Source organism: Trametes versicolor, assembly GCF_000271585.1.
Source record: "Trametes versicolor FP-101664 SS1 unplaced genomic scaffold TRAVEscaffold_12, whole genome shotgun sequence".
Taxonomy (NCBI): domain Eukaryota; kingdom Fungi; phylum Basidiomycota; class Agaricomycetes; order Polyporales; family Polyporaceae; genus Trametes; species Trametes versicolor.
Window position 1 is genome coordinate 1,982,330 of NW_007360332.1, and position 22,448 is coordinate 2,004,777.

Genomic DNA, 22,448 nt, shown 5'->3' on the forward strand with positions numbered 1-22,448 from the left:
TTTTTGTCATTAGATCAGTCTTGATCGCGTCGGCGCACCTAGGCAGGTGGTAGCGGTAGATCTTCTTCTCGTCTATGAGAGGAATCCGATGATTCACTTCTCGGAACGGAGGGAGTTCCTCCGGAGCAGGACGCATGATGTCCTCAGTGGATTTATACCACTTCTCGCGGAGCTTAACCAGCTCCTTCTCCTCGTCATCGTTGATGACAAACCCGACGTGAGACCGTCGGATTTCCTCGTACTCCCATGCATCGCTCGCTATGCGATCTAGCATCTCATTGACCCCATATGGGTCATCGAATCCGAAGCGGTCCTTGCGTGGACCCTTCGACGAGTGCATCGTCGGTACTATGCGCTCTGTAATTACAGGAGCAGAGCTGGTGACGGCTCGCCCTTGGTGTCGAACCGGAATTGTCACGGCCATATTGCCGTTCCCTCCCCCTTCCGATGACCCTTGCGGTCCTGCATAGCGCGTATGGGGAGGTTCCACTTTCGTGGACTTCGCCATGCTCCCCTATTGGACCAACGGTCCGTTCTCGGTTACCCACTTAATAGGTTCCTTGAACGACCGTTTTGGTGTCTTGGAGGAAATGGCCTCCTCCTTGAATAAGGGAATGCTCTGCTTCCCGACCAACACCCGGTCGTTCGCAAAGTCCAGTACGATACCGTACTTACGACAGAATACTGTCCCAAATATTGCGTCGTACTTGTCGATATCGACGACATCGAAATAATGTGTATTACGCACTGAGTTCAGTGCGATTTCGGCTTGCGCCCCGAAATTGATCTTCGTACGACTACCCTTAGTCCCCAGCTGGAGGCCTACTGGCTCCTGCAGGTCAATCCTGCCCGCCTTGCACAGATACGCAAACTCCGGAGTAATGGAGTCGGTAGTGCAGCCCGAGTCGAATAGCACTAATGCTTTAATACCGTTGATCGGTATCTCCGCACATAGCGTGCGTTGAGCCTCGTGTACCCGTTGGGGTTGGGCCGCCGGGTCCTCAATCTTGCGGACTTTGGCGTCATAGATCCATGCGTGACGCAGGCCGCGTTCATTGGCAATAGCCATGCTGTGGATCCTTGGCTCATTTGCCGATCCTTCTGAGGCGATTGCCTCAACTCGCATGCTTGCCATATACACGGCGTCGTCGTGTTCGAAATCCTCCCATTCCGACTGGGCTTGTTCGTCCGCAGATTCGTATTGCGATCCTACGAATTCGAATTCGGACTGAGGGAGGTCCTGGACCGTTTCGGCCTCTGGATCCAGTCCCTGGGTGTCCTCCGGAGTGCCTGCGTCATCGGCCAGGTCGAACTCGACCGTCTGTGTCTCGAGGGGTGCGTCCGGTTGTTCATTGTCCGAAGTGTCGTCCACTACCCGTTGCGCGAACATGCGTTGACCAGGAGTGGTCTTCTTGCCATGGTTGGGGCAAGCCGGGTCTGATGCGAAATGCCCGATTTGCCCGCATGAGAAGCACTGCGATGCTGCCTTGGTGGCTGCAGGCTTTGGGGCGGGACGAGATACCTGCCCGGGAGTGGGTCTTGGTCGATCGGTGCGACCTGGAGCCGTACGAGACGGACCCTGTCGCCTTACGGTGGACGAATTCGTCCTAGGCAAGGGCTCCGCCGCGGGAGGTCTTCGTGGCTGGGTGTTGTTCGAACGGGTGGTGCGATGGTCGTTCGACGACGAGGGATTGTTGGTTCCCGGGGTGGTGTCGCGGATGCGACGGCGTTGTTGTATCGCCCGGGAACTCTGCTCGATCTCGAGGGCAGCCTGATAAAGCTGAGATAAACTATTATATTTAACGGAGAGGCCGTTAAGTACAGTGAGAGTATTCTCATAGCTGACGGGCAACGTCTCGATAAACTTGCAACGTATCTGGAAGGGAGAGGGCTTCTCCCACATCTTCTCGGTGATGTACAGTAAGCGTTCGTACAACGCGGCGACACCGCCCTTATTGGGCTCGAATCTCAGATTCTCATACTCCTGAGAAGCTTGGAGATGATTATCTCGGTGGATGAAACGTCGGAATAAACCGACTATGGCTTCCTCGAACAACCACTCCCGACGTTCACGGGAAGGAGATTGTACCGTATTGTACAGCCAAGTGGCCGCGTCGTCGGCCAAGCAGTCGCCCAGTATTCGTAGACGATCACGGTCCATGGAAGGGCCAGTTATCCGGAGTGTACGGAAAAATTCGAGAAGGTTATGAAACCAAATCTCGAAGGCGTCGAGATCATCCTTGCCCGCATACGGCTTCGGGAGGGTCATCTTCGTGACCTTTAAATAGGCCGGCGGGCTGGAGGTAGGTTCCTCTCCGACCATTTCGTCAATCATCCCAAGAAGCCGTTGGACTTCACGGGTGTCGCGAGGTCCGTAGCTGGGACCGGTGTACGCCAGCTCCTCGGACCGGTGTAGGTCCTGCTCAGGGACAACTGGAAGTCCGGGGTGTACGGAGACACCAGGGGCCATGGACCGACGCGGTCGCAGTACGAACTGTTGGGGTATCGCCGTAGACGTGGCAGGTCTATGATCTCTCCGGGGAGCCTGCGACGCCGATTCGTACTGATCCCAGTCCGGAGGTGCGGTGATGTTCGACGGTTCGAACTGTCCGAAAGCTACGCTTCGTCGGGGCTGCTCTGCACGAATGGGTGCGGGGCCTCCGGGAGCGGGGGATACGATGCGGGAAGGACCCGCTATGGGACCGACTTGATCAAGTCCAGCCCGGCGTAGTCGTTCCACACGATCGTACTCCATTTGTTGTCGGCGCACCTCACTGGGTGTTGGACTCGGGGGGCCAGCCAGGTGGGCCTCCACATGAGTGGCGTCAATAACGTCCTCGACGTTGTTTCCGGGACCCACTGTTTGGTCCGCCCCTTGTTGGGCCATTTCTCTCATTTCTCGCTCGAAAGCAGCGAGCTGATCATTGAGCTCGGCCTCCGCGAGCACGACTTGCTCTCTCAACGCCTTATAGCGTTCCGACGAGTCGCGCAGGAATCCCATGATTCGTAATGCGGGCGCGGGCTGAATCGTCTCTCGCCGCTGCGAGTTCTGCCTAATATCGGCCCATGTATCACCGATCTGCTCGAGATCCTCAGTAAGATTACTGGTGGATCCAGGACGCGGAGCGTCCGTAGTGGGGGCCCTGGGAGGCTCGGCATGTTGGGGAATGCCCCCTGGGGCCGAGCGTACAGACCCAGTGCGCGACGGTGCGCGCGGAGCCTCGGGTTCCAGCGTATTACGTCGTGGCGAATTCGCAGGAGCTGCCTGCTGCGCTGAGGGTGGATTGGGCACGAAACTTCGTGCGGGATCGCCCCGGGGAGATGGGGGTTGGCCCGAAGGCCCAGGAGCCGCGGGTGGCGGCGGGTTTGCGTCGCCCGAAGTGGCAGGCTGCGAAGAACCTGGTTGGTTGCCAGGGGCTCGCTCAGGGCGGCTGGAAGTTCCAGAAGGCTGCGTGGGGTCCATATCAGGACGCTGTCGTAAGGCGTCCGAGTTCTGATGACGTGGTGACGTCGAGCTCTACTGATGCTTTGAACGAATGTTCGTTCTCGCGGCTAGAGTAAAAAAGTGTAAGTATACTTGACCTCTACCGGTCCCCGGTATCCCGCAAGTACTCTGGACCGGGCTGTATTGCTCGGCGTACTCGTAGGATGGTGGGGTTGGTAGAAGTCAACCCCACCAGACGCCCAAGGCCCGAACCTTGGGGCGCCGTACGATTATGTAAAGTACATGACGTAACGCATCTAATCTACGGGCGCCTATGCGCCCTGGGTCTCCGAGAACCTCGGAGACCTCGTTCTCCTTTACTCGATGACGGTTAGTCGTCCTCCGCGCACGACCTAGCACGGTCTGGTTATGAAAGAACCGACGGGTTCTTACAAACCCCTTGTCGCAACCACAGTCAACAAGCAACCCATTCGCCCAAATTCCGCCCATCCTTCTGTGCGACAGCGTTGCACAGGCGGCAATATGACAGTCTCTCCCGCATCTGAGCCTGATTGGCATCCCCCACTCCGGCCTGTCTCTCGCTACTGTCGAGCGTGTCCGCACGGCGGATCCGCGCACCAGCTGTGGTAGTCGTAATGTATTATAAACCGTTCATAGGCCCGCGGCGCATTACATTATAAACCGTTCCGGTTCGTAATGTATTACGAACACCCCGGGGGCCCGAGGCATCTGCCCGGCACCTGCCAAATATGGCAGGCAGCCCCGGAAGCGCTGTTATCAGTGCCCGGCACTGTTCCCGGGCTTATCTATCTTAGATTATGCCTTTATCTCATCAATCCGAGTTCCCCGGACATTCCGGGAGCCCCTCCCACCGGCGCTTTGGCTCCCGCCCCCGCCACTTCCCAATTAGGCAGGTGTACTCAACACCTGCACCTGGGGCACATTGCCTGGCTCATATTTCGCTCAATACCTATCGCATCGGGTTGAAACCGGGTGCGTTCTGTGCGTATCCACGAGGGCTACAGAATGGAATCTAAACGTCCAAAATCGGATATGTATTGGCGGCGCTACATCGTATATTGATGGCTACTTTACAGAAATACTGCGCGGGCCATAGCACGCCCGGTACCACACGCGCCGACATGCATCTGGTATCCCTGGATAGCGCTGAACGGTGGCCTTCGAACGCGCACCTTGCGGTGAGAATCGGACCACGCGTTCCTGTTCTGTACCTGGTCCACATGGGCAGGCGGTCATTTCCGGGTTCCCGGGTCATATCCTGGCCGCATCACGGCGGATCTGTACGTATATGAGCTTGTTTTAAAGCTAGAACTATTAAGAATATTCCAAAAGTTAAAACGTAGCTGCGCGCATTCTTAGAAGCGACGTGCGAGGCCAGGAAAGGGGTTACACCTCAAGAAGCCTTCATGGTGGATTTCCAGAGTGCATAGCATCCCCATGCAATGAATACCATACCACTGGAAAGCTACAACTCACAGCTCTCCAATGATGTACAATGCAATACAGACTCACCGCTTGATGCATCTTTATAAGGATGCCTCTCTCCTCATCCCCGCCAACAGTCCTCCTTGTTCTATAGCACCATGAATGGTTTCTTTGCTTGGAACACTATCTTGAAATGTATTCTTAATCATTAAAAGATTATAAACCGTATTTGTGGATGATTTGCCTTTGTACATCATATCAGCTCAGTTTATTCTTGGTTTTTGGCACCTTCTGCACTATTATGCGCGTAGCTCCCCCAAATAACCGCGGATTTGTATGCTTCCTTTTTTATCTTGTAGAGAGACCGTGTATGTATAGGTCTGTCGATTTACAGCGTGCCGCGTGGAGTTTCTATGGTTATACGCTCTTATCAGTGTTCCACTTTACCTACTTCGCGTCGCGCTCAATAGGGGGCCGATTACAATTCAAAAAGCCGATCCTGAACGTTCTATCCGTCGCGAATCCGCACACAAAAAATGAGGAGAAACGCGTCAGTATTGAGGGAGATATGAGAAGATCTGTTGACACAGGGGATAGCCGCCGACCGTCTTAAGACGGTGTGGGCGGCAGTGCTGTGACAGTGCCGGAATCCGAGTGCATTGTAAGCAGTGCTACAGCAGGGCAAGGCTGTAGCACTGTAAAATCGCTATCTTGACGAGTTTTCAACCGTTTGCTGAGCTTGTTTTTGCGTTATAATGTGGTTTGAATGCTCTATATAACTGTGGAGCCAGATCAGACATAGCTATTCTGAGAGGCCAGATATGAAGGTATATAAGCCAGAACTGATAACGCTCTGCCGGAATCAAAACACATTCGATTGTGCTGAAATTCCGTACACGCTTTCTCGGATGTATCATACAGCTACACACCCACTTTTAGGGCAATGCGCGGTGAAACAAAAACGCAGGAGGCACCTCTCCCACCAGCACCTGCTCAGCGGTCTTGGCAACGTTTAACCATACAGAATGCCGGAATTATTGATTGAGTGTAAGGCGCCATATTTAAGCTTCGTTTCAAGCCCAAGAACATAAAGATCCGCCATGGTTTGGGCGAGATATGGCCCAGTCAGGCCTGCCCACCCCCTTGCCAGAGGTGGACAGGCCGCCGAGCTTGATCCCGTGGGCGGATCCTGGCCGCGAGTAGCGCGTTCGAAAGCCACTGTTTAGCGCATTGTGGGGATACCAGGTGCGCGTCTGCGCGTGAGGAACTGGGCGCGCTATGGTCCGCGCAGTATTCCTGTAAAGCGCCCGTTCAAACGCGATGTAGCGCCACCAATACATACCGGAATCTTAACGTTTTGGCGCCGATTTGTAGCCCTTGTAAATACGCACAAAACGCGCCCAGTGCGACGCCGATCCGTGGATTAATGAGTGAGCTATGAACCAGGCAGTTTGCCCTGGGTGCAGGTGTTGAGTACACCTTCCTAATTTGGATGTGGCGGGGCGGGAGCCAAAGCGCCGGTGGGAGGGGCTATCGGGATGTCCGGGGAGCTCGGATTGATGAGATAGAGGCCTTATCTATAAGAGATAAGCCACTGGAGAGTGCCGGGCACTGATAACAGCGCTTCCGGGGCTGCCTGCCATATTTGGCAGGTGCCGGTAGGCAGTGGCAGGGATACATCCCCGGATACCTGGAGGTGTATCCGTATCCATATCCGCAAAGTATCCTATCCTAGTATCCGGGGATCTCTAAGGTTAGGGTTACCCCATCCCGGGATGGGATATCCCTCAATCCCTTATCCCAACACAGATTATCCGGGATATATAGGTAGTCAATGCATGATGAAGCAGGGAGGCCCAAAAATGTTCGTAATATGGACCATGGACAGAATACAACTCAGGTTGATGTACTAAGGTATTCTAAGCCATACTAGTACTCTCCGGGGACGGTCTTTAAAGCTCAGCAAACCAGTCCTAGAGCGGTCAAGGAAGTGTGAGGACTGAGGTCACCAGATGATACACAAGGTTGAGCTATGTCAAACTCACAGGATGACGTTCCCTGACCCATTGTGACAGCATCTGTAGTGCCTCTGTGTGTTCGACGTCCCCCCGGAGGTGCTCCCGATGAGTTGCCGCGGAATCCGACAGCCGCGCGAAGAAGGTATCCCAGTCGCTTACGGAGGTGCTGGGGAGCGCCGTGGGTTGAGCGTACATCTCCAACGCCCGCGCGAGGTCGGCCAGAAGTTCGCGTTGGCGAATGGACAACAGTCCGAGGGCGCCCGAGGTATCCATGCGAAAGGCCGCTCTTGCTTGAGCATAGTAGGTGGCGGAACACAGGAACCCTATCGACGAAGGCAGGCTGACCTAAGAGCAACCGCCGTTGAGACTCGAGAGTGAGCCAAAGAACAGAGTGCAAAGCTGGTTGATACACACATGAGAAAAGAACCTTGCCTCGTCGTCCACCACCCGCAACTGCAGATAGAGGATGGCTGCTTTCCCTGGGCCCGGGTTCCAGGCATCCGCTAAGATTTCAATACGTGCTTGTGAGGACATGCTGAGCCCGAACGTCGCGCGCGAGAGGTTAAGAATGACAGCCTTCAAGATCACGGAGATATTCGCAGTGAGGTGGGAGAGGCAGAGCAGGAGGGTGACTCGACCTCAGAAAGAGCAGCACAACGCGCAGAGGATGGCGGCGCGCAGTGCCACATTTTCTGCACCATTTGCGGACCCTCAAATCTGGTTGATTGAGACATGACTCGCCACTGTCGATAACAACGACGGTCACAGTGGTAGTTGCATGCTCGTAGCAAGGGGGACAGCTCCAGCATGAACAGGCCAGAAATTGACTCCACCAGGCTACAGCGGGAGCGCACAACAGGCGCAGATACATTCGAACCCAAGTACACAATGACGAGACTCTTGACGTACAACACAAAGTAGTAATTGTAGATACGGGTGCTTACGGAGGACTACTTGGACTCGAAAACGGCGCGGATGCGATCCCACCCATCGCTCATCTCGTAGTCAGACCCGTCGTCATCCTCAACATCACCGAGCTTCGCCACAGCGCGCACATCTTCAGGGCGTACCATGTCCCATCGAACCCAGTCTCCGAGACACAAGACTGCACGCGTGGTCTGCGCGCTGAGACGGCTACGCACATGGCTCAGCAGGCGTCGGCCACGACTGAACGTACGCTCGACGTCCACGGAAGTCGCTTTCAAAGGGACATTAGCAGAGCGGCGACATGGCGGTGAGGGTAAGACTCACCTGGGATAGACAGATAGTCTAGTGCCATCCGCGCGAGGTGCGGATACATGCCGCGCCGCTCCGACCACCATGCGAGAGCATCATTGGTGGGCTCGGGCGCGCTGGCGAGATAACGCGTGAGCTCATCCTCTTCGGACATGTGTCCTAGGCCAGCGAGGCCGGGCAAGTTGTCGAAGATGTTGGCTGCCTGCGAACGGGTAAGCAATTGTAGCAAGGGACGAACAGATCAGGACAACGTACCAGCGAAGGCTGAGGCTGCAGGCCGACCTTCGCCCCCTTCTTCGAGCGAGCCTTGCTGTCACTTGTAGCACGGCCGTCGGCGAGGGTGTCTGGATCATCGTTGGCGCTTGGCCCACCGTTGGCATCCTCCTCCTCCTCCTGCTCGCATCCTGGCGCGTACGAGCTGTCGTACTCCTCACGCACCATGCTGCGAGCGTCGTTGATCCACATCGTGGGCCAGCGAGCCTTCTCGAAGTACTGCAACTTGTGCCCGGGATGCAGGACTGGAAAGGAATGAAGTCAGCATGGCCACGACGCATCATAGATGTGATACATACCCATAGCGATGCGGTAAGTCGCTGAAAGGTCACTCTTCTTGTAGTACTTGTTCAATGTCTTCTTGGCGAGCCGAAGTGCCGCTGAGATCGACGGGTTGAGAGTATGACCAGGGCGAGTGTAGCCAGTGAGCGTGTTGTCAATATGATCCATGGCGGGGATGACCATGGCCAAATTCGGGGTGTCGCGCGAGAAGAACAGTGTCGCATCCTTGAAAACCTGCCGTGTGGATTCGACGACAGAGACGTTGAAGAGAGTAGCCCAGAAAGAAGATGGCGGGCGAGGGGGGCGGATGGGGAGTGGGGGAGAAAGGCAGGGTGTCGCGGGATGAGAGCGGCGGTGGTGGGCGACGGTAGGAGAGAGTGGGCGAGCGAGGAGGCGGCAACCCGGGCAGAGAAGACGCAGGGCAGAGGGCAAAGAAGCAGGAAGTGTCAGTACACGATCGCAGCGGGAGAGACGGTTGACATACCCTGAGAACATCACGGAGCTCAGTCGCGACGGTCCATTCATCGGTTGACAGCTCGTAGGCACGCAGTCCGTGCTCCCTTGTCCCGCAAAGAGTGTCCAGCGCCGCCTTGTACTGTACTGCAATGTCGAGCATGTCGAACGTTGAGTTCCAGCGAGTGCTGACGTCCCGGGGGATCAGACGAGGGGGGAGCTGCAGCTGGGAGACGATGCTGTGCCATGCGGGGAGAACCTTGGTCGTTGAATGAATAATCTTAAACGCCAGGCGGCGAATCTGACAGCCGTGTGAGTGAAGAAGCCATTGGCGACGTGGGGTGCACTCACCTTCATGAGAACCAGCTTGACCGGCCTGACTTCCTTGTCGAACGCAGCTCTCTCCTCTCCGTTCAATGACTCAACCTCGTCGTACCAGCTCTCATCGTCGTCCTCGTCCAGCTCGTCCTCACTGTCGTCCTCCTCCACCGCTTCGCCACCCGCACCGGCTGCCAGCCGCGCCTCCTTCTCTTGATCTGCTACCTCTTTCGCAAGATCCAGCAGGGCGCGTACATCTTCGTCAGTCGCCTCGACATCCTCCACAGTCTTGACATCAAACTCGCGCAGAAGACTCATGGCGGTGAGGTTTGTGATATGGAGGAAGCACCGGGTGCGCGAGTACTCGCCCTGGAACTCGGTAAGCAGATCGGCGAGCTCTGCCGTCATGGTGTCGTTGTTGCTGGCGTTGTCGCAGGTCATGCTCAGGATCTGAAGGATGGCGAAGGTTAGTGCATGATCGTTGCCGTTGCAAGACAATTACTGACCTTTTCTTCGATGCCAAACTCTTCCAGGACCTCCACGAAGGCTTTGGCGAGGTTGACGCCAGTGTGGGACTATGGAGGGCGACCACATCAGCGTCGATCGCGGTCACAACACATCAGCGGAAGTACGTACCTTAGCAACCTCAACCAGGTCAAGAAGCAACCTCATCGGCTGACCTTCGTACTCCAGGTGCACCGTGATCGCCACAAAGGCACGGTGGTTAGGCGACGTCCAGGCGTCGGTCGCGAAGCTCAGCTTCCCATCGTAATCCTGCAGGGAAAGTAAGTCTCCTAGTACCCACGTAGGTGTATCAGACGCTGACCTGCAGCAGTTTTGCGATGCGCCGCCGCGTCCTGGCAAACACGAGCTTGACGTCGCGCGAGACGGTCGAGGGTGACGGCACGTAGTAGCCAGGCCGGCCAGTCTTCATGAGAGACAAGAACCCCGGGTCTTTGACGACGCTGAACGGCCGCATACTTTGGCTGACCCATTTGACGATCTCGATCCTAGGAATAGCAAGATCAGCGACGTAGTCGAATGGTAATGACCCGCTCACGTACTTTGTTTCCTCGCGCGTGTGCTGCATGTGACTGTAAGTTACCTTGCCTCTCTTCTGACGAGGGAAGTACGAGCTAATCCGTCCCGTTTCCAGGATACTCTGGACGACCAGGCGGCGCGCCTCACGGTCGTCCGCAGTCTCCATCGCGCGGGCGACGGCTTCCTCGCCCCAACAACTGAGCGCATGCTTTCGCATGTTACCTGTAGAGCGATCGTTCTTGTCCACGTAGCGTCGGAGCGTGTACGCGCAGTTGTTTCGCGCACAAGAGAAGACATGGCTGCGTCGCCCCTTGTGGTTCTCGATGACGACGGCCTCCTTGAAGAACGCGTACATGGGCGAGTTCCATCGCTTCCGCAGGCGTGCTAGAGTGCTATCAGCGAGATGGTGCATGTATTGTCTGTAGTAGTACATACCGAGTTCAACCTCAGCGTTGGCGTCCTCGCCATCCTCACCGCTCTGGGAGCCTGCCTCATCGCCGCTGCTGATGACGATGGGCCCCGAGGCCTTCTTCTTCTTCGGCTGCTGTTTGGGCTGGTCGTCCTCGTCCTCTGCATCCTCGACAGACGCCTGATACGGCCGACTCTTCCTCTTGGCGGGTGCAGCATCGTCATCAGTGGTGGTAGTAGCTGTACCGTGGCTGCGGGTGCTTTTGCTCGTGCTGGGGGCTGCGACAGGAGCACTGCCCTTCATCATCTCCAGCTTAGTCTGCTTCGACGCGAGGTCGACACCGTTGGCCTTGCCCTTGGTGGATGTTCTGGTTTCACGACCCATTGCAGCTGGTACACCTATAGGTCAGCATGTACAATGCATTGTGAAGGCTGATATCCGAGTGCATGGAGTTTGGCGTACCTTGAATACGGCTTTGGAGAGTAGTAGGCTGAGATATGATTTGAATTTTTTCACGTCCGGCGATGAGGTTTTGAGAGTGGATCGATTGCGAGCTGCCTCGAAGCCTGGGTCTATACAGTTCTGTGCCACCAAATGACGGCCAGTGTCCATTTCAGGCAAGGAGGCCAGTATCTTCGATATATTAGGCTTTTCTGCCCGTTATGGAACGAGTAGCTGATCAACGTTGGCGCTAGGAGACTAAATAGAGCGGCAGCACCCGAGATAGACCAACCGTACTCAAGATCCCTTAGTAGTTCAGGATATCCCCGCTGGGATAGGGAAATCCGTGCCAGGTATACAGATTCATAGGGATCCAACATATGTGTATCTGTACCCTGGATCCCTGTCAGTATCCCAATATATCTCTGGTAATATCCCTATCCCTGCCACTGCCTAGGTGCCGGGCAGATGCCTCGGGCCCCCGGGGTGTTCGTAATACATTACGAACCGGAACGGTTTATAATGTAATGCGCCGCAGGCATATAAACGGTTTATAATACATTAAAACTACAACAGGGGCTGATCCGCGTCGTGTAGCAGTCCATGGTAAGATCCCGACAACAGCAGCCGCAGCCGTATCGCGGCACGCTTTCGTCGGCGTCCTCGTCCTCGTCCCGGTCGATGATCCCCAGCGGCAAGAATCGCGTGAGTTTGAGCTCCTTCACGCGCACGTTCTCCTCACGCGAGCTGAGCAGGCCCAGATACACTGCGGACTGGGCGCGGAGCGTCCGCATGTGCTCGACCACCCGCTGTCTGTCCATGAAGTGTGCGTACACGAGCGCGATCAGCGTGAGGTGGTACGCGGCGGAGGTCTGGAGGGGCTCTGGGAGAGGGCGTGCGAGCCATACCGCCGACCCGCATGCTCTGCGCATCGCGACGAAAGCGGCTGGCGTAGAGCAATATGAGCCTAGGAATGCGAAGCGATCTATAAGCGGAGGTACTCACGGTCCTTTGGCTTGTTGGCGAAGGACGCGAGCTTGAAAAAGCCAACTACGTGCTCGAGACAGCGCACCGCGTAGATGCCTGCGTACGCGCTCGGGTTGCGCTCGACCTCGGCGGCGATTGTCTTGAAGGAATGTTTGAGGAGGTGTGGTTCAATTCGGCTAAGGCTAAGCTTAGACTTCTGCGCACGCGCGGCGACTTCGACAAGCTGCAAGTCGAGGACGTTCGCGAGCACGAGGTCGTAGGCGAGCAGAAGCTCCAACACGCCTGCACGGCCGTCGAAGAAGACCTTGGTGATGTGTGGAAGAGAGAGAAGGGCGAGGATAGGAGCGAGCGCGGGGTGAGGACGCGGGATGGGAGGCGGGGCAGTGGAAGAGGCGCAATGTGTCGGAGAAGAGGGAAAGGCGAGCACGTCGACGAGGAAGATATGTTCCGCGAGAGGGTCAGAGAGTGAGAGTATGCTGAAGACGCACCCGGGCAAACCGAGGTCCTGCGCCTCGCAGTTGACGAGGATCACCGATTTAGTGGAGAGCGCAGAGACGGCGAGTCCGAGGGACGCGGGAGTCGAGCAAAGGGTGATTTTGGACGCCATTGGCGATCATGAGCCTGCGTGAACTCCTAGTGAGGATGAGCCAGAGGAGACGCCAATTGTACAGTGCAAGCCTGAGTGGTTGTCAGGGGTACGAACTGGTCGCAATGTACGAGTCCGAACGTTTTATGGCGAGCGGCCCCTGTCGGCCTGGGCGTCTCGAGACTACCGCAGCACGCAGAAGACACCACCTTCCCACCGAGAACTCCGAGAGTGCTCGTATACTGGCGGATATAGTCCAGTGCTTTACGATAGTGAGCTCACTTCCTGCCTAGCGAGGGCAGAGGTACAAGCGAAGAAATGAAGACGGCATAGTTGCGGCATAGGATGACTGCGCGCTATTTGGTGCTGTTAGGATCCAGGGCCAACGGCGTCCCGATCGGGATCTGTCGCCAACGCTGCTACCTGAGGCTGAACGAATCTCGTATTCTTGAACCTCTACGAGTCTCACTCCCACTTTCCTCCGCTAATTCCTCTGCTGTACGGCCGGTCCCGCTTGATCCCAATCACCGTGAAGTGTACAATTCATCTACTTCTTCGTTACTCCCTCTTGTGCGCGTTCCTGTTCATCAACGGATGTGCATGGACATTCCGGCTGCATCCCCTTCGTTTCTCTCTCGAAGGTATCCCTCTCTTGTATCATCGTCAATAACCATGTCTCTGTCATGAGCTGGTGCGCACTTGGTTCTGCCTTCTACTCAGCGATAACAATCTTGGGAGGCTGCAGGTTTCGCAGTCCTAAGTTGTCCCAATGCATCATTCACGGCGCCCGCACTGCAGCATCCTTCCTCATCCATTGTTGCTGCTTTACTCGGCCAGTTCTCCACGTCATCCGTTATCAGGAATTGCGGTGAAAGACACCAAACCACTCAATTAGACCTTTTTAGTTCATGCTGGGATGGCGTCTGCAGCAGGGCGTCCTTGCACGTCACCGGATTGCAACCGCTCACGTTATACACGGTTTGATCGATGCCGGCGAATGAATGGAGCTTTGCTCTAACAAGAAAGCAACTAATCTTCAGCTATGCAGAAGCTATACAAAAGCTGTACTTGCGCACCGTGTACACGTACAAAGTGGTCGCTATCTGTTAAATGCGAATGAAGTGGTCCCGTTACACCGCTTCGCGACGGAAGAAATTTTTGGGTGGTTTGGTTTGATCTTCGACATCTTCTATGCCTCACGTTCAATTCGAGTGTGCGAGATATATATACTCACCAGGAGGTGTCTCAGAGGACAGTTAGCCCACCGCATAGCGCCACATACCCTTCCAACACCTCGCCCATGTCCACGACGCAACTCCCCAAATCTACAGCCCTGCCAGAAGTCCCCGCGTTAGACAACACCTACGGAGCGCTTCTAATTGGGACCTTTCTAGGACTGATGTGAGTGTCGCATTCGTGCAAGTGCGCCGTAAAGCTGAGCCGATTGACGCTTGGCAGCTTATATGGACTAACATTGCACCAAGCATACCGCTATTTTCGTCTATATCCAAACGATTCCAAATGGCTCAATATTCTGGTAAGCATTTCGATCGACATTATAGTCGCTGACTTGCAGGCTGACGTTCAGTTCGCGCAGGTCGCGATGGTCCTGTCAGTATGCCTCTCAAACTATAACAGTTCGAATACAATCGCTAATATAGCATACATCAGGGTTGCGGAGACTTTTACGAGCTTTTTGGGCGTGCACGCATGGTATGACATGGGTCTCTTATATAATACGAGTGCCTGTACTTACAAGGAGTATAAAGCTACTACCAGCTCGTGACAAACTACTTTCATCCGCAGGCGCTCACACGCCCATCGTGGTCCGTCATGATCATCTCCATGAAGTGCGAACCTAATCTCTGATACGCCTACCAGGTCGCTCAACGTAAGATTAGCCTCTCTGGCTCGGGTGTTCAAAAATGGTTAATGATGTCCGGTCGGTTTACTGGTACTACCATGGTTCCCAGCTGCTTGCGTCGGCATCTGTAAGTTCTACGTATACCACATGCTATCATACCACTTATATTGCCCCCAGGGATTCGCAATGGTTATATCGCAGAGGTTGTGGTCTTTACAACTAGTACTGTGGTAACCGTCCCACCAGTGTAATACTGACATTTCCGCAGCTTCTTCGTCCGCAGGGTCTGGATCATCGGCGCACGTTTCAGACCTTTGGTAATCGTCTCAGTAAGTGGTAACATGTGTTCTTGTATTGTTGATGAGCAAACCTGTCGGGAACTAGATTTTGTGCACTCTAGCAGCTCAAGGTAAGCATGCGTTCTTCGCTGCTATTTCACATCGACGTGTTCTTATCGGTACACCGCTGCAGGAGTTTTGACAGGTATGCTACTCAAGTTCTAGACGAATCAATCTCTCACGTCGCACGTGTTGTCAGCTGTAACGATCAAAGGGTTTGCGACTCGTTCAGCAGGGAGTGAGTAATGGTTCTCGCTCACGTGGCCTTCCATAGGTTTATTGGAGCCGACCAGGACTCGAGCTTTGAAGAAGAATTTGCCTTGGGGGTAAGAGTTTGATACATCTCTATTATCATCAGTACGGCTACTGAGCGGATTCTTTCGCCTCACAGACCAAGAATGCGATCGCTTCCGCTCTGGCATTAGTGGGGGATTTGCTGCTCACGTCGGTACTCATCTATGTCCTCCACCGGAGCCGGACCGGGTACAAGAGGTAAAACCCAAAGACTAATCAGTCTGTGCCGAGGCTCACACATGTCTGGTCACTCATGCAGAACAGACTCAATGATCGACCTTATGATCATGTATTCAGTCGGCACCGGTGCGTCCATGCATTAGAGACATCGTTTATTCGGTGTTAACCGTCCCCACTATTGAATCTCTTAGGGCTGCTTACGGAGTGAGTAACCGCGTATTCTAATCAGACGCTTCGCCTAGCTTACCTGTTCAACCATAGGATTGCAGAAATTCTGACCACTATACTCGTACATCTTCCCATGGTAGCTCCCAATAGTTCCTCGTCTGACGTCTCCCATTCCCTTGTCGCAGGCCATGGTATATCCTGCACAGCAAGTCTATGTCGTTGTCGGTATCCCTGCCACGAAGTGTGAGTGGCTTCTATGTTCCATGGACAAGGTGCAGATCATTGACGAGTTCGCGGAAGTGTGCGCCAACACCCTTCTCGTGGCGTATGTACTCTCTCAACTGCCTATCGTTGCTCCCTTGTACAATCTAACTTTGCCTCTTACGCCGCGCGCAGGCTTAATTCCAGGCAGTATATTGCATCGTGCGGCGGCTCGAGCGTCTCCAACGAGATCTCCGTCTTTGGATCCGCACCGCCCCCACTTCCGGGAAGCACTGGTGGCGAGGAGGCATTCACGCCACAGGTCAGGGTGATCTCTACTGGTGCGGAGTCTGTGAATACCGATATTGACGTTTTGCCTGCACAGCTTCGACGTGCTATGCGCGCCGCGACGAACGACGCGGACATGTCACCCGCGGTGATCGAGCTAAGCTTAGTGGCAGGTGCTGGGGCTCGCGGCGTGCGCGCGGAGAAGGAGGTCGTGTAACCTGACTTTCCATGGACGCAGACTCGGAGACGGTGTGCGCCGGATCGTGTGTACCAGAATTCTATTGCAGTGGATTCCGTACTGTTTATGTTGACCGGCAACCAACTGGTACCGTCAGACCCGGCGAAGATGCGCTCGCTCACATTCGCTTGCGTGTCATTGTGCGAGTTTGGGTTATATGCCCCCTACTCGGTGTAATAGATGTGCGTAGCAAGACAACCGGGACCTCACCCCCTCGCGCGAGCCGATCGAGCCGACGTACACGGCGGACTACGCCTGAAGCGCGGGGAGGGCGCGCTGCACCCACGCGCGGCACGTGAAGTGAGCGTGGAGGAGCGCGATGAGTGTGAGGTCAAGCGCGGCGTATGTGTAGTGTAGGCGGGAGGCGTACGAGCTGGAGCGCGGACCCACACGAGGCGTGCGTCGCCGCGGCGACCGCCGCTAGCGCGAGGTACGCAGGGGAAGGGAGAAAGCTGGGGCAAGTGGTGCTCACGGTCTCTAAGCGTCTGCCCTCTGTTGTTGGGGAGGAGCTGAAACCGGAAAATGGCGTGCTCGAGGCCGCGCAGCGCGTAGATGTCCGCGTTCAGTGCCGGGTTCCGCTCGATCTCCGCGCGGAGCGGTTTGAGGAACCCGCGGAGGATGTTCGAGACGGGCTGCCCTATAGTAGAGTTGCGCACGCGCGAGCTGGCGTCGACAAGCTGCACTTGGCGGACATCAGATAGGACGAGACCATAGCAGAGGTGCAGCACGTCTGCGCGGCCGTCCCAGGAGACTTTGGTGATGTGTGGGAGGGAGAGCAGCGCAAGGGAGGTGGGAAAGCGCAGAGTGCTAGGGCGAGGTTTGGAGAGTAGATTTGAATTTGGATCTGGAAGGAGACGGGCGGGGGTGGGTGGAGGGGAACGCGAGCGCGTCGACGAAGAAGAGGTGTTTGGCGAGTAGGTCCGAGAGCGAGATGAGGGCGAGGACTCCACCCGGCCTGTCGGGATCTTGCGCTTCGCAGTCGACGTCGACGAGGACTAAGGATTGGATGGAGAGGGAGGAGAAAGCGAGTACGATAGACGCAGTAGTCGAGCAGAGGGTGACCCGGGCCGCAGCACATATAAGCACTACCTACCTTCTCTCCATGAACTCCAGCGTAGTTGCGCGGCTGCTCGCATAACGGTAAAGAATACTGAGCGACTCCCAGTGTTTTACGAAGGCGAGCCCACTTCCTGCCTATAGAGGAGCCGAGGGCGAAGAGAGATCCGAAGAAACAAAGAGGGCATAAGATGACTGCGCGCTGTTTGGTGTTGTTAGGATCCAGGGCCAATGGCGTCCCGATCGGGATCTGGCCAAAACGAAGCTCGCGTTCCTGTTTGATCACTCTCCTTCGTTCAAGTTTCTCTCTCGAAAGCGAGGGCGTCCATCGAAACTTACCCCTCCTATACGGTCACCTGGTGCGCATTTAGGTCTGTCTTGAACCCGTGGGTACTGATCTTGTGAGTCTGCGGGTTTAGTAGTCTTTTGGCCCGGTGCATTCGAGCACGTATCATCCAGGCGCCCGCGACATCCTGCTCTCATCTATCGTTGCTGTTCTACTCGGCCGGGTTTCCACACCACCTGTCATTGCAGGCTTCTCCGTACAACACCCATAAACTCAATCAGGCCGTCTGAGCCCATACCAGGATGGCGCAAGGAGCAGAGCGTCCTGGCTCGTCAGATGGCAAGCGTTAACGTCGTGCATGGTTTGATCGACGCGTACGGACGGTAAGAGGACGGTAAGAGCCTTGCTCTGACGAACAAGCGACTAACCTTCGGCTGTGCAGAAGCTATGCAGCAGCCATACTTGCGCACAGTCACGGTGTAATCGTACCCGTGATAGCACAGGGGTGTCTATCTGTCATATGTGAAGGAAGTTGTTCTGCCACAACCTTCGCGACTCAAGAAGCTTTTGGGTGGCCCGATTCGATTGAGCCTGATATTTCAAAGATATCTCAAATTCATGACACATGTTGACTGTATATAGTTATCAGGAGGTGCCTCAGAGGACGGTCTCTCCCCCGTATAGCACTACAAACCCTTCCAGAACCTGTCCTGGCATGTCTACAGCACAAATCCCCTCGTCTATAGCCCCTCCAACAATCCGCGATTTGGACCACACTTACGGGGCGCTCATGATAGGGACCTTTCTTGGGCTGATGTGAGCGTCACTTCTGTGCACACGCATGAAGCTGAGCCAACCGATGCTTGGCAGTTTGTACGGCCTCGCCTTGCACCAAGCATATCGCTACATTCGCCTGTATCCAAACGATTCCACATGGCTCAAAATTTTGGTAAGCATATAATTGAGCAGCGACGGACTCTTTTGGCAGGCTAACACTCAGATCACCCAGGTCGCAATGGTCCTGTCAGTAATTTCTTCGGGATATCCTGGAACCATCTGCTTTTCCTGCTTATACAACATCCACCAGCGTTTTAGAGACCTTTGCGAGCGTTCTAGGCATACACGCATGGTACGGCATAATCTTATCACGCAGTGGGTGTGGGGTCTGCGCTCACAAAAAGCATTGCAACTCCAGCTACTACCAGCTTGTAGCGAACTACTCTCAGTCACAGATGCTCACACACACATCATGGTTCGTCCTCCTCTTTTCGACTAGTGAAACACATTTACAATAGGCGTACAAGGACGTTCAATGTAAGATTGGCCTCTCCCCGGATCGATCTTTCTATCGTAGCGACTGATATCCGGTCGGTTTCATGAAACCATCACGACTTTCAGATGCTCTCCTTTCCATCCGTGAGTGATATGTTTTCTATATTCTAAACCAATTTACCATCTACTACTACATCACATTCACCGTCATCCAGGGACTCGCCGCGGCCATATCTCAAAGGTTGTGGCCATGCCGTAGTCACGACATTCATACCGCTCTGACATAGATGCGCGCGCAGTTTTTTTGTCCGCAGGGTTTGGATAATCGGCGCACGTTTCAGGCCATTGGTGATAGTCTCGGTGGGTGGTCGGTCACGCTCTTGAGGATGGCAATGATCAACCACGTCGCGAACGTCTAGATCTTGTGCACACTATCTGCGCTAGGTAAGCCCGCGACACCCGGTGTCACTCTGCGTCGACGTATTCTCCGGCTTATTGGGATGTTGCTGCAGGATTCGTTACAGGTATACCTCACACTCCTGAGCAGACTCATAATGTATTCACGCGACATCCGTTGCTAGCCATGACGATCGAAGGGTCTGTGACTTGTGAGTGGGCGGCGACGAGTGGTCAGCGCTCACGCCGCCTTCCATAGGTTTATTGGAGCCAATCACGTCCGAAACTTCCAAGATGAATTTATCTCGGGGGTGAGAGTGGTGTCTTCTCAAACAATGCGGAAATTAATGGAATTTGCTTACTTGATAGAATTATATAGCAGTGGCCGCCGGTTTGGCGTCCTTGGTAGGGGACTTACTGCTTGCATCTATACTCATCCATGTCCTCCACCGGAGCCGAACCGGGTTTAAGAAGTAAGGCCTAGTACGAAGGGTGTGGTAGTACGTGCTGCTCACCACGTCTTGGTCCAGGACGGACTCTATGATCGACCTCATGATCATGTATTCAGTCAGCACCGGTGCGTCTACGCCTCCAAGTCATTTCCACAGTCTCCTCACTTAAGTATCCTAGGGCTGCTTACGGGGTGATTGGCCACTCATTGATGTTACGCGTTGCGTAGCTGACCCGTTTATCTGAGTTTAGGATTGGAGATATCCTGAACACTATTCTAGTACGCTGTCTCCTTGTCGCTTCGCGATGCCTTGTCTGACGTCTTATGTTCCATTCCTGAAGGCTTTCGTATTCCCTGGAAAGCTTGTTTACGCCGCTGTCGGTATTCCAACCACGAAACGTGAGTGACTTCCATATTTCATAGACCAAGCGCTGATTTGTGTGGGTCCGCGGAAGTCTACGCGAACGCCCTGCTCGCAGCGTATGTGCTCTCCTAGCTGCCCAGCCGTTGTGGCTCCCGTCTTCTGACCTAGACTACGATGCCACGCGCAGGCTGAATTCTAGGCAATACATCGCATCATGCGGCGGATCGAACGTCTCCGACGAGATCTCTGCCTTCGGGTTCGCACCGGCCCCCGTTGGGAGCACCAGTAGCGGCGATGCATACACGCCACAGGTCAGGACGATTTACACAAGCTCAGAGTCTGTATATATGTTGACGTTTCGGCCACGTAGCCTCGACGCGCGATGCGCGACGCGACGAACGACGCGGACATGGCACCCGCGGTGATCGAGCTGAACTTTGTGGAAAGTGCTGTGGCTCGTGGCGTGCGCGCGGGGAAGGAGGTCGTGTGACCTGGTGGGTTCTTAAGGCCCGTTGTTGCAGACTTGGAGACCGTGTGCGCCGAATTCAGGCCAGTTTTCTTGTGTACTAGTATTCTACTACGATGGATGATTCGTTGTTTGTGTTGACCGGCGATCGGCTGGTACCCTCGAACGCAACGGGGATGCACTCGCTCACGCTTGCGTGTCAATGTTCAACGCTATACGCATTCAACATACCATAGTCATACGAAACTTGAGGAGAGGCCGACAGGCTAGTAGGTTCCTATTCAATGCGCATGCGTCATTTCATGAAACTACCTCAGGTTGTAATACGCGTATCGCATCCAAGGTCAACAGGCAACCCACTCGCCCTGCGTCCGCCCCTGCCTCCGCGCCACCGCACTGCACAACCGGCAATACGACAGCCTCTGTCGGTTCTGCACCGCCGCTCGTTGAGCATATCCCACCCCCTGCCTCGCACCATCCTCTACACCACCCGCCCTCGTCACAAAACACCCCACCGCCATCTCCCTCCCACAACACGCACACGCATACCACGGGCCCTCCTCCTCCTCCTTACCCCCATCTAATATCCCCAAAGGCATGAATCGCTTCAAGTCCATCTCCCCCAGGCGCGCGTTCTCCTCGCGCGAGCCGATCGAGCCGACGTACGCGGCGGACTGCGCGAGCAGCACGGGCATGGTCTTGCGCACCCACGCGCGGCGCGTGAAGTGCGCGTGGAGGAGCGCGATGAGCGTGAGGTCGTGTGCGGCGTAGGTGAGCAGCGCGGGCGGGAGCGGGCGGGTGAGCCAGAGCGCGGATCCGCCGCTTTCGTGCATCGCGACGACCGCCGCTGGCACGGAGTGAGCATGAGCGACGGGATACAACGAGGAGGGAAGGGGGGCTCACGGTCTTTGAGCGTCTGCTCGCCGTCCTTGTTCTTGGGCAGGAGCTGGAACCAGCCGACGGCGTGCGCGAGGCCGCGCAGCGCGTAGATGTCCGCGTACGCCCCCGGATCGCGCTCGACCTCCGCGCGAATTGGCTTAAAGAACCCGCGGATGAGGTCCGGGGCGGGCTGGCCTGGGGTGGAATTGCGCACGCGCGCGGCGACGTCGACGAGCTGGAGGTCGAGGATGTTGGTGAGGGCGAGGCCGTAGCAGAGGTGCAGCTCCAGCGCGTCGGCGCGGCCGTCCCAGAAGACCTTGGTGATGTGTGGGAGGGAGAGCAGCGCGAGGAGCGGGGCGAGCGCGGGGTGTGGGCGCGGGGGCGGCGTGGGTGGAGGGGCTTTAGATTTGGACTTGGATCGGGATCGGGGTGGAATGGGGTAGGTGGACGGGAAGGCAAGCGCGTCGATGAGGAAGACGTGCTTTGCGAGGGGGTCGGAGAGAGAGATGAGGCTGAGGACGCCGCCGGGCCTGCCGAGGTCTTGTGCTTCGCAGTCGATGAGGATGACGGAGTGGGTGGACAGGGCAGAGACGGCCAGGTTGATGGACGTGGGCGTCGAACAGAGGGTGACTTTGGGCGCCATTAGGTGTTATGGGCCTTCGTGGACTGGCGGAGTGGTATGGACCACAGGGGAAACAGATGATATTCAAGCCTAAGTTGTGATGCAGCTGCCAGTGCGATGAGGGGATCTGAATTAGCTGCAATGTACGAG

The 22,448-nt window shown here is 55.6% G+C and overlaps 9 protein-coding genes across 9 annotated transcripts; 3 read left to right on the forward strand and 6 right to left on the reverse strand.

Moving 5' to 3' along the window:
* Window positions 1-574: 574 nt before the first annotated feature.
* On the reverse strand, window positions 575-976 carry TRAVEDRAFT_76294 (uncharacterized protein; the record flags this gene model as incomplete). The annotated part of the gene is made up of 1 exon (XM_008045730.1): window positions 575-976. A coding segment is annotated over one exon (402 nt), but the record flags the coding sequence as incomplete, so codon positions are not given.
* A 5,867-nt stretch (window positions 977-6,843) lies between these two features.
* TRAVEDRAFT_52857 (uncharacterized protein) lies at window positions 6,844-7,443 on the reverse strand (the record flags this gene model as incomplete). The annotated part of the gene is made up of 3 exons (XM_008045388.1): window positions 6,844-6,864; window positions 6,937-7,254; window positions 7,324-7,443. 3 exons carry the CDS (start codon window positions 7,441-7,443, stop codon window positions 6,844-6,846), a joined length of 459 nt encoding a protein of 152 aa, XP_008043579.1.
* A 518-nt stretch (window positions 7,444-7,961) lies between these two features.
* Window positions 7,962-8,287, reverse strand: TRAVEDRAFT_82910 (HAT dimerization; the record flags this gene model as incomplete). Its single annotated transcript, XM_008045731.1, has 2 exons — window positions 7,962-8,107; window positions 8,161-8,287. Coding segments are annotated over 2 exons (273 nt in total), but the record flags the coding sequence as incomplete, so codon positions are not given.
* A 1,478-nt stretch (window positions 8,288-9,765) lies between these two features.
* TRAVEDRAFT_80646 (uncharacterized protein) lies at window positions 9,766-9,924 on the reverse strand (the record flags this gene model as incomplete). The annotated part of the gene is made up of 1 exon (XM_008045732.1): window positions 9,766-9,924. A coding segment is annotated over one exon (159 nt), but the record flags the coding sequence as incomplete, so codon positions are not given.
* Window positions 9,925-14,235: 4,311 nt separating this feature from the next.
* On the forward strand, window positions 14,236-16,485 carry TRAVEDRAFT_52859 (uncharacterized protein; the record flags this gene model as incomplete). Its single annotated transcript, XM_008045389.1, has 17 exons — window positions 14,236-14,336; window positions 14,394-14,472; window positions 14,533-14,550; window positions 14,607-14,648; window positions 14,715-14,785; window positions 15,068-15,128; window positions 15,184-15,208; window positions 15,271-15,282; window positions 15,337-15,352; window positions 15,412-15,463; window positions 15,529-15,629; window positions 15,691-15,737; window positions 15,803-15,815; window positions 15,873-15,900; window positions 15,965-16,104; window positions 16,176-16,302; window positions 16,366-16,485. The coding sequence occupies 17 exons, from the start codon at window positions 14,236-14,238 to the stop codon at window positions 16,483-16,485; spliced, it is 1,053 nt and encodes a 350-aa protein (XP_008043580.1).
* A 352-nt stretch (window positions 16,486-16,837) lies between these two features.
* TRAVEDRAFT_52860 (uncharacterized protein) lies at window positions 16,838-17,642 on the reverse strand (the record flags this gene model as incomplete). The annotated part of the gene is made up of 4 exons (XM_008045390.1): window positions 16,838-16,926; window positions 16,979-17,313; window positions 17,363-17,501; window positions 17,600-17,642. The coding sequence occupies 4 exons, from the start codon at window positions 17,640-17,642 to the stop codon at window positions 16,838-16,840; spliced, it is 606 nt and encodes a 201-aa protein (XP_008043581.1).
* A 361-nt stretch (window positions 17,643-18,003) lies between these two features.
* TRAVEDRAFT_31719 (uncharacterized protein) lies at window positions 18,004-18,570 on the forward strand. Its single transcript, XM_008045218.1, has 2 exons — window positions 18,004-18,231; window positions 18,291-18,570. The coding sequence occupies exons 1-2, from the start codon at window positions 18,185-18,187 to the stop codon at window positions 18,478-18,480; spliced, it is 237 nt and encodes a 78-aa protein (XP_008043409.1). The 5' UTR covers window positions 18,004-18,184; the 3' UTR covers window positions 18,481-18,570.
* Window positions 18,571-19,506: 936 nt separating this feature from the next.
* Window positions 19,507-20,821, forward strand: TRAVEDRAFT_74891 (uncharacterized protein; the record flags this gene model as incomplete). The annotated part of the gene is made up of 11 exons (XM_008045733.1): window positions 19,507-19,564; window positions 19,633-19,717; window positions 19,776-19,827; window positions 19,886-19,989; window positions 20,047-20,093; window positions 20,147-20,159; window positions 20,219-20,246; window positions 20,309-20,366; window positions 20,423-20,447; window positions 20,519-20,642; window positions 20,702-20,821. The coding sequence occupies exons 2-11, from the start codon at window positions 19,704-19,706 to the stop codon at window positions 20,819-20,821; spliced, it is 585 nt and encodes a 194-aa protein (XP_008043924.1). The 5' UTR covers window positions 19,507-19,564; window positions 19,633-19,703.
* A 162-nt stretch (window positions 20,822-20,983) lies between these two features.
* Window positions 20,984-22,319, reverse strand: TRAVEDRAFT_52862 (uncharacterized protein; the record flags this gene model as incomplete). The annotated part of the gene is made up of 3 exons (XM_008045391.1): window positions 20,984-21,009; window positions 21,339-21,644; window positions 21,701-22,319. The coding sequence occupies 3 exons, from the start codon at window positions 22,317-22,319 to the stop codon at window positions 20,984-20,986; spliced, it is 951 nt and encodes a 316-aa protein (XP_008043582.1).
* Between the last annotated feature and the right edge of the window lie 129 nt (window positions 22,320-22,448).

Excerpts from the sequence above, each read along its gene's own strand:
- TRAVEDRAFT_31719 (XM_008045218.1), top strand. The coding sequence starts at position 18,185 with ATGGCAAGCGTTAACGTCGTGCATGGTTTGATCGACGCGTACGGACG. Across the intron at positions 18,232-18,290 it reads TTGATCGACGCGTACGGACG|AAGCTATGCAGCAGCCATAC; the intron begins GTAAGAGGACGG and ends TCGGCTGTGCAG.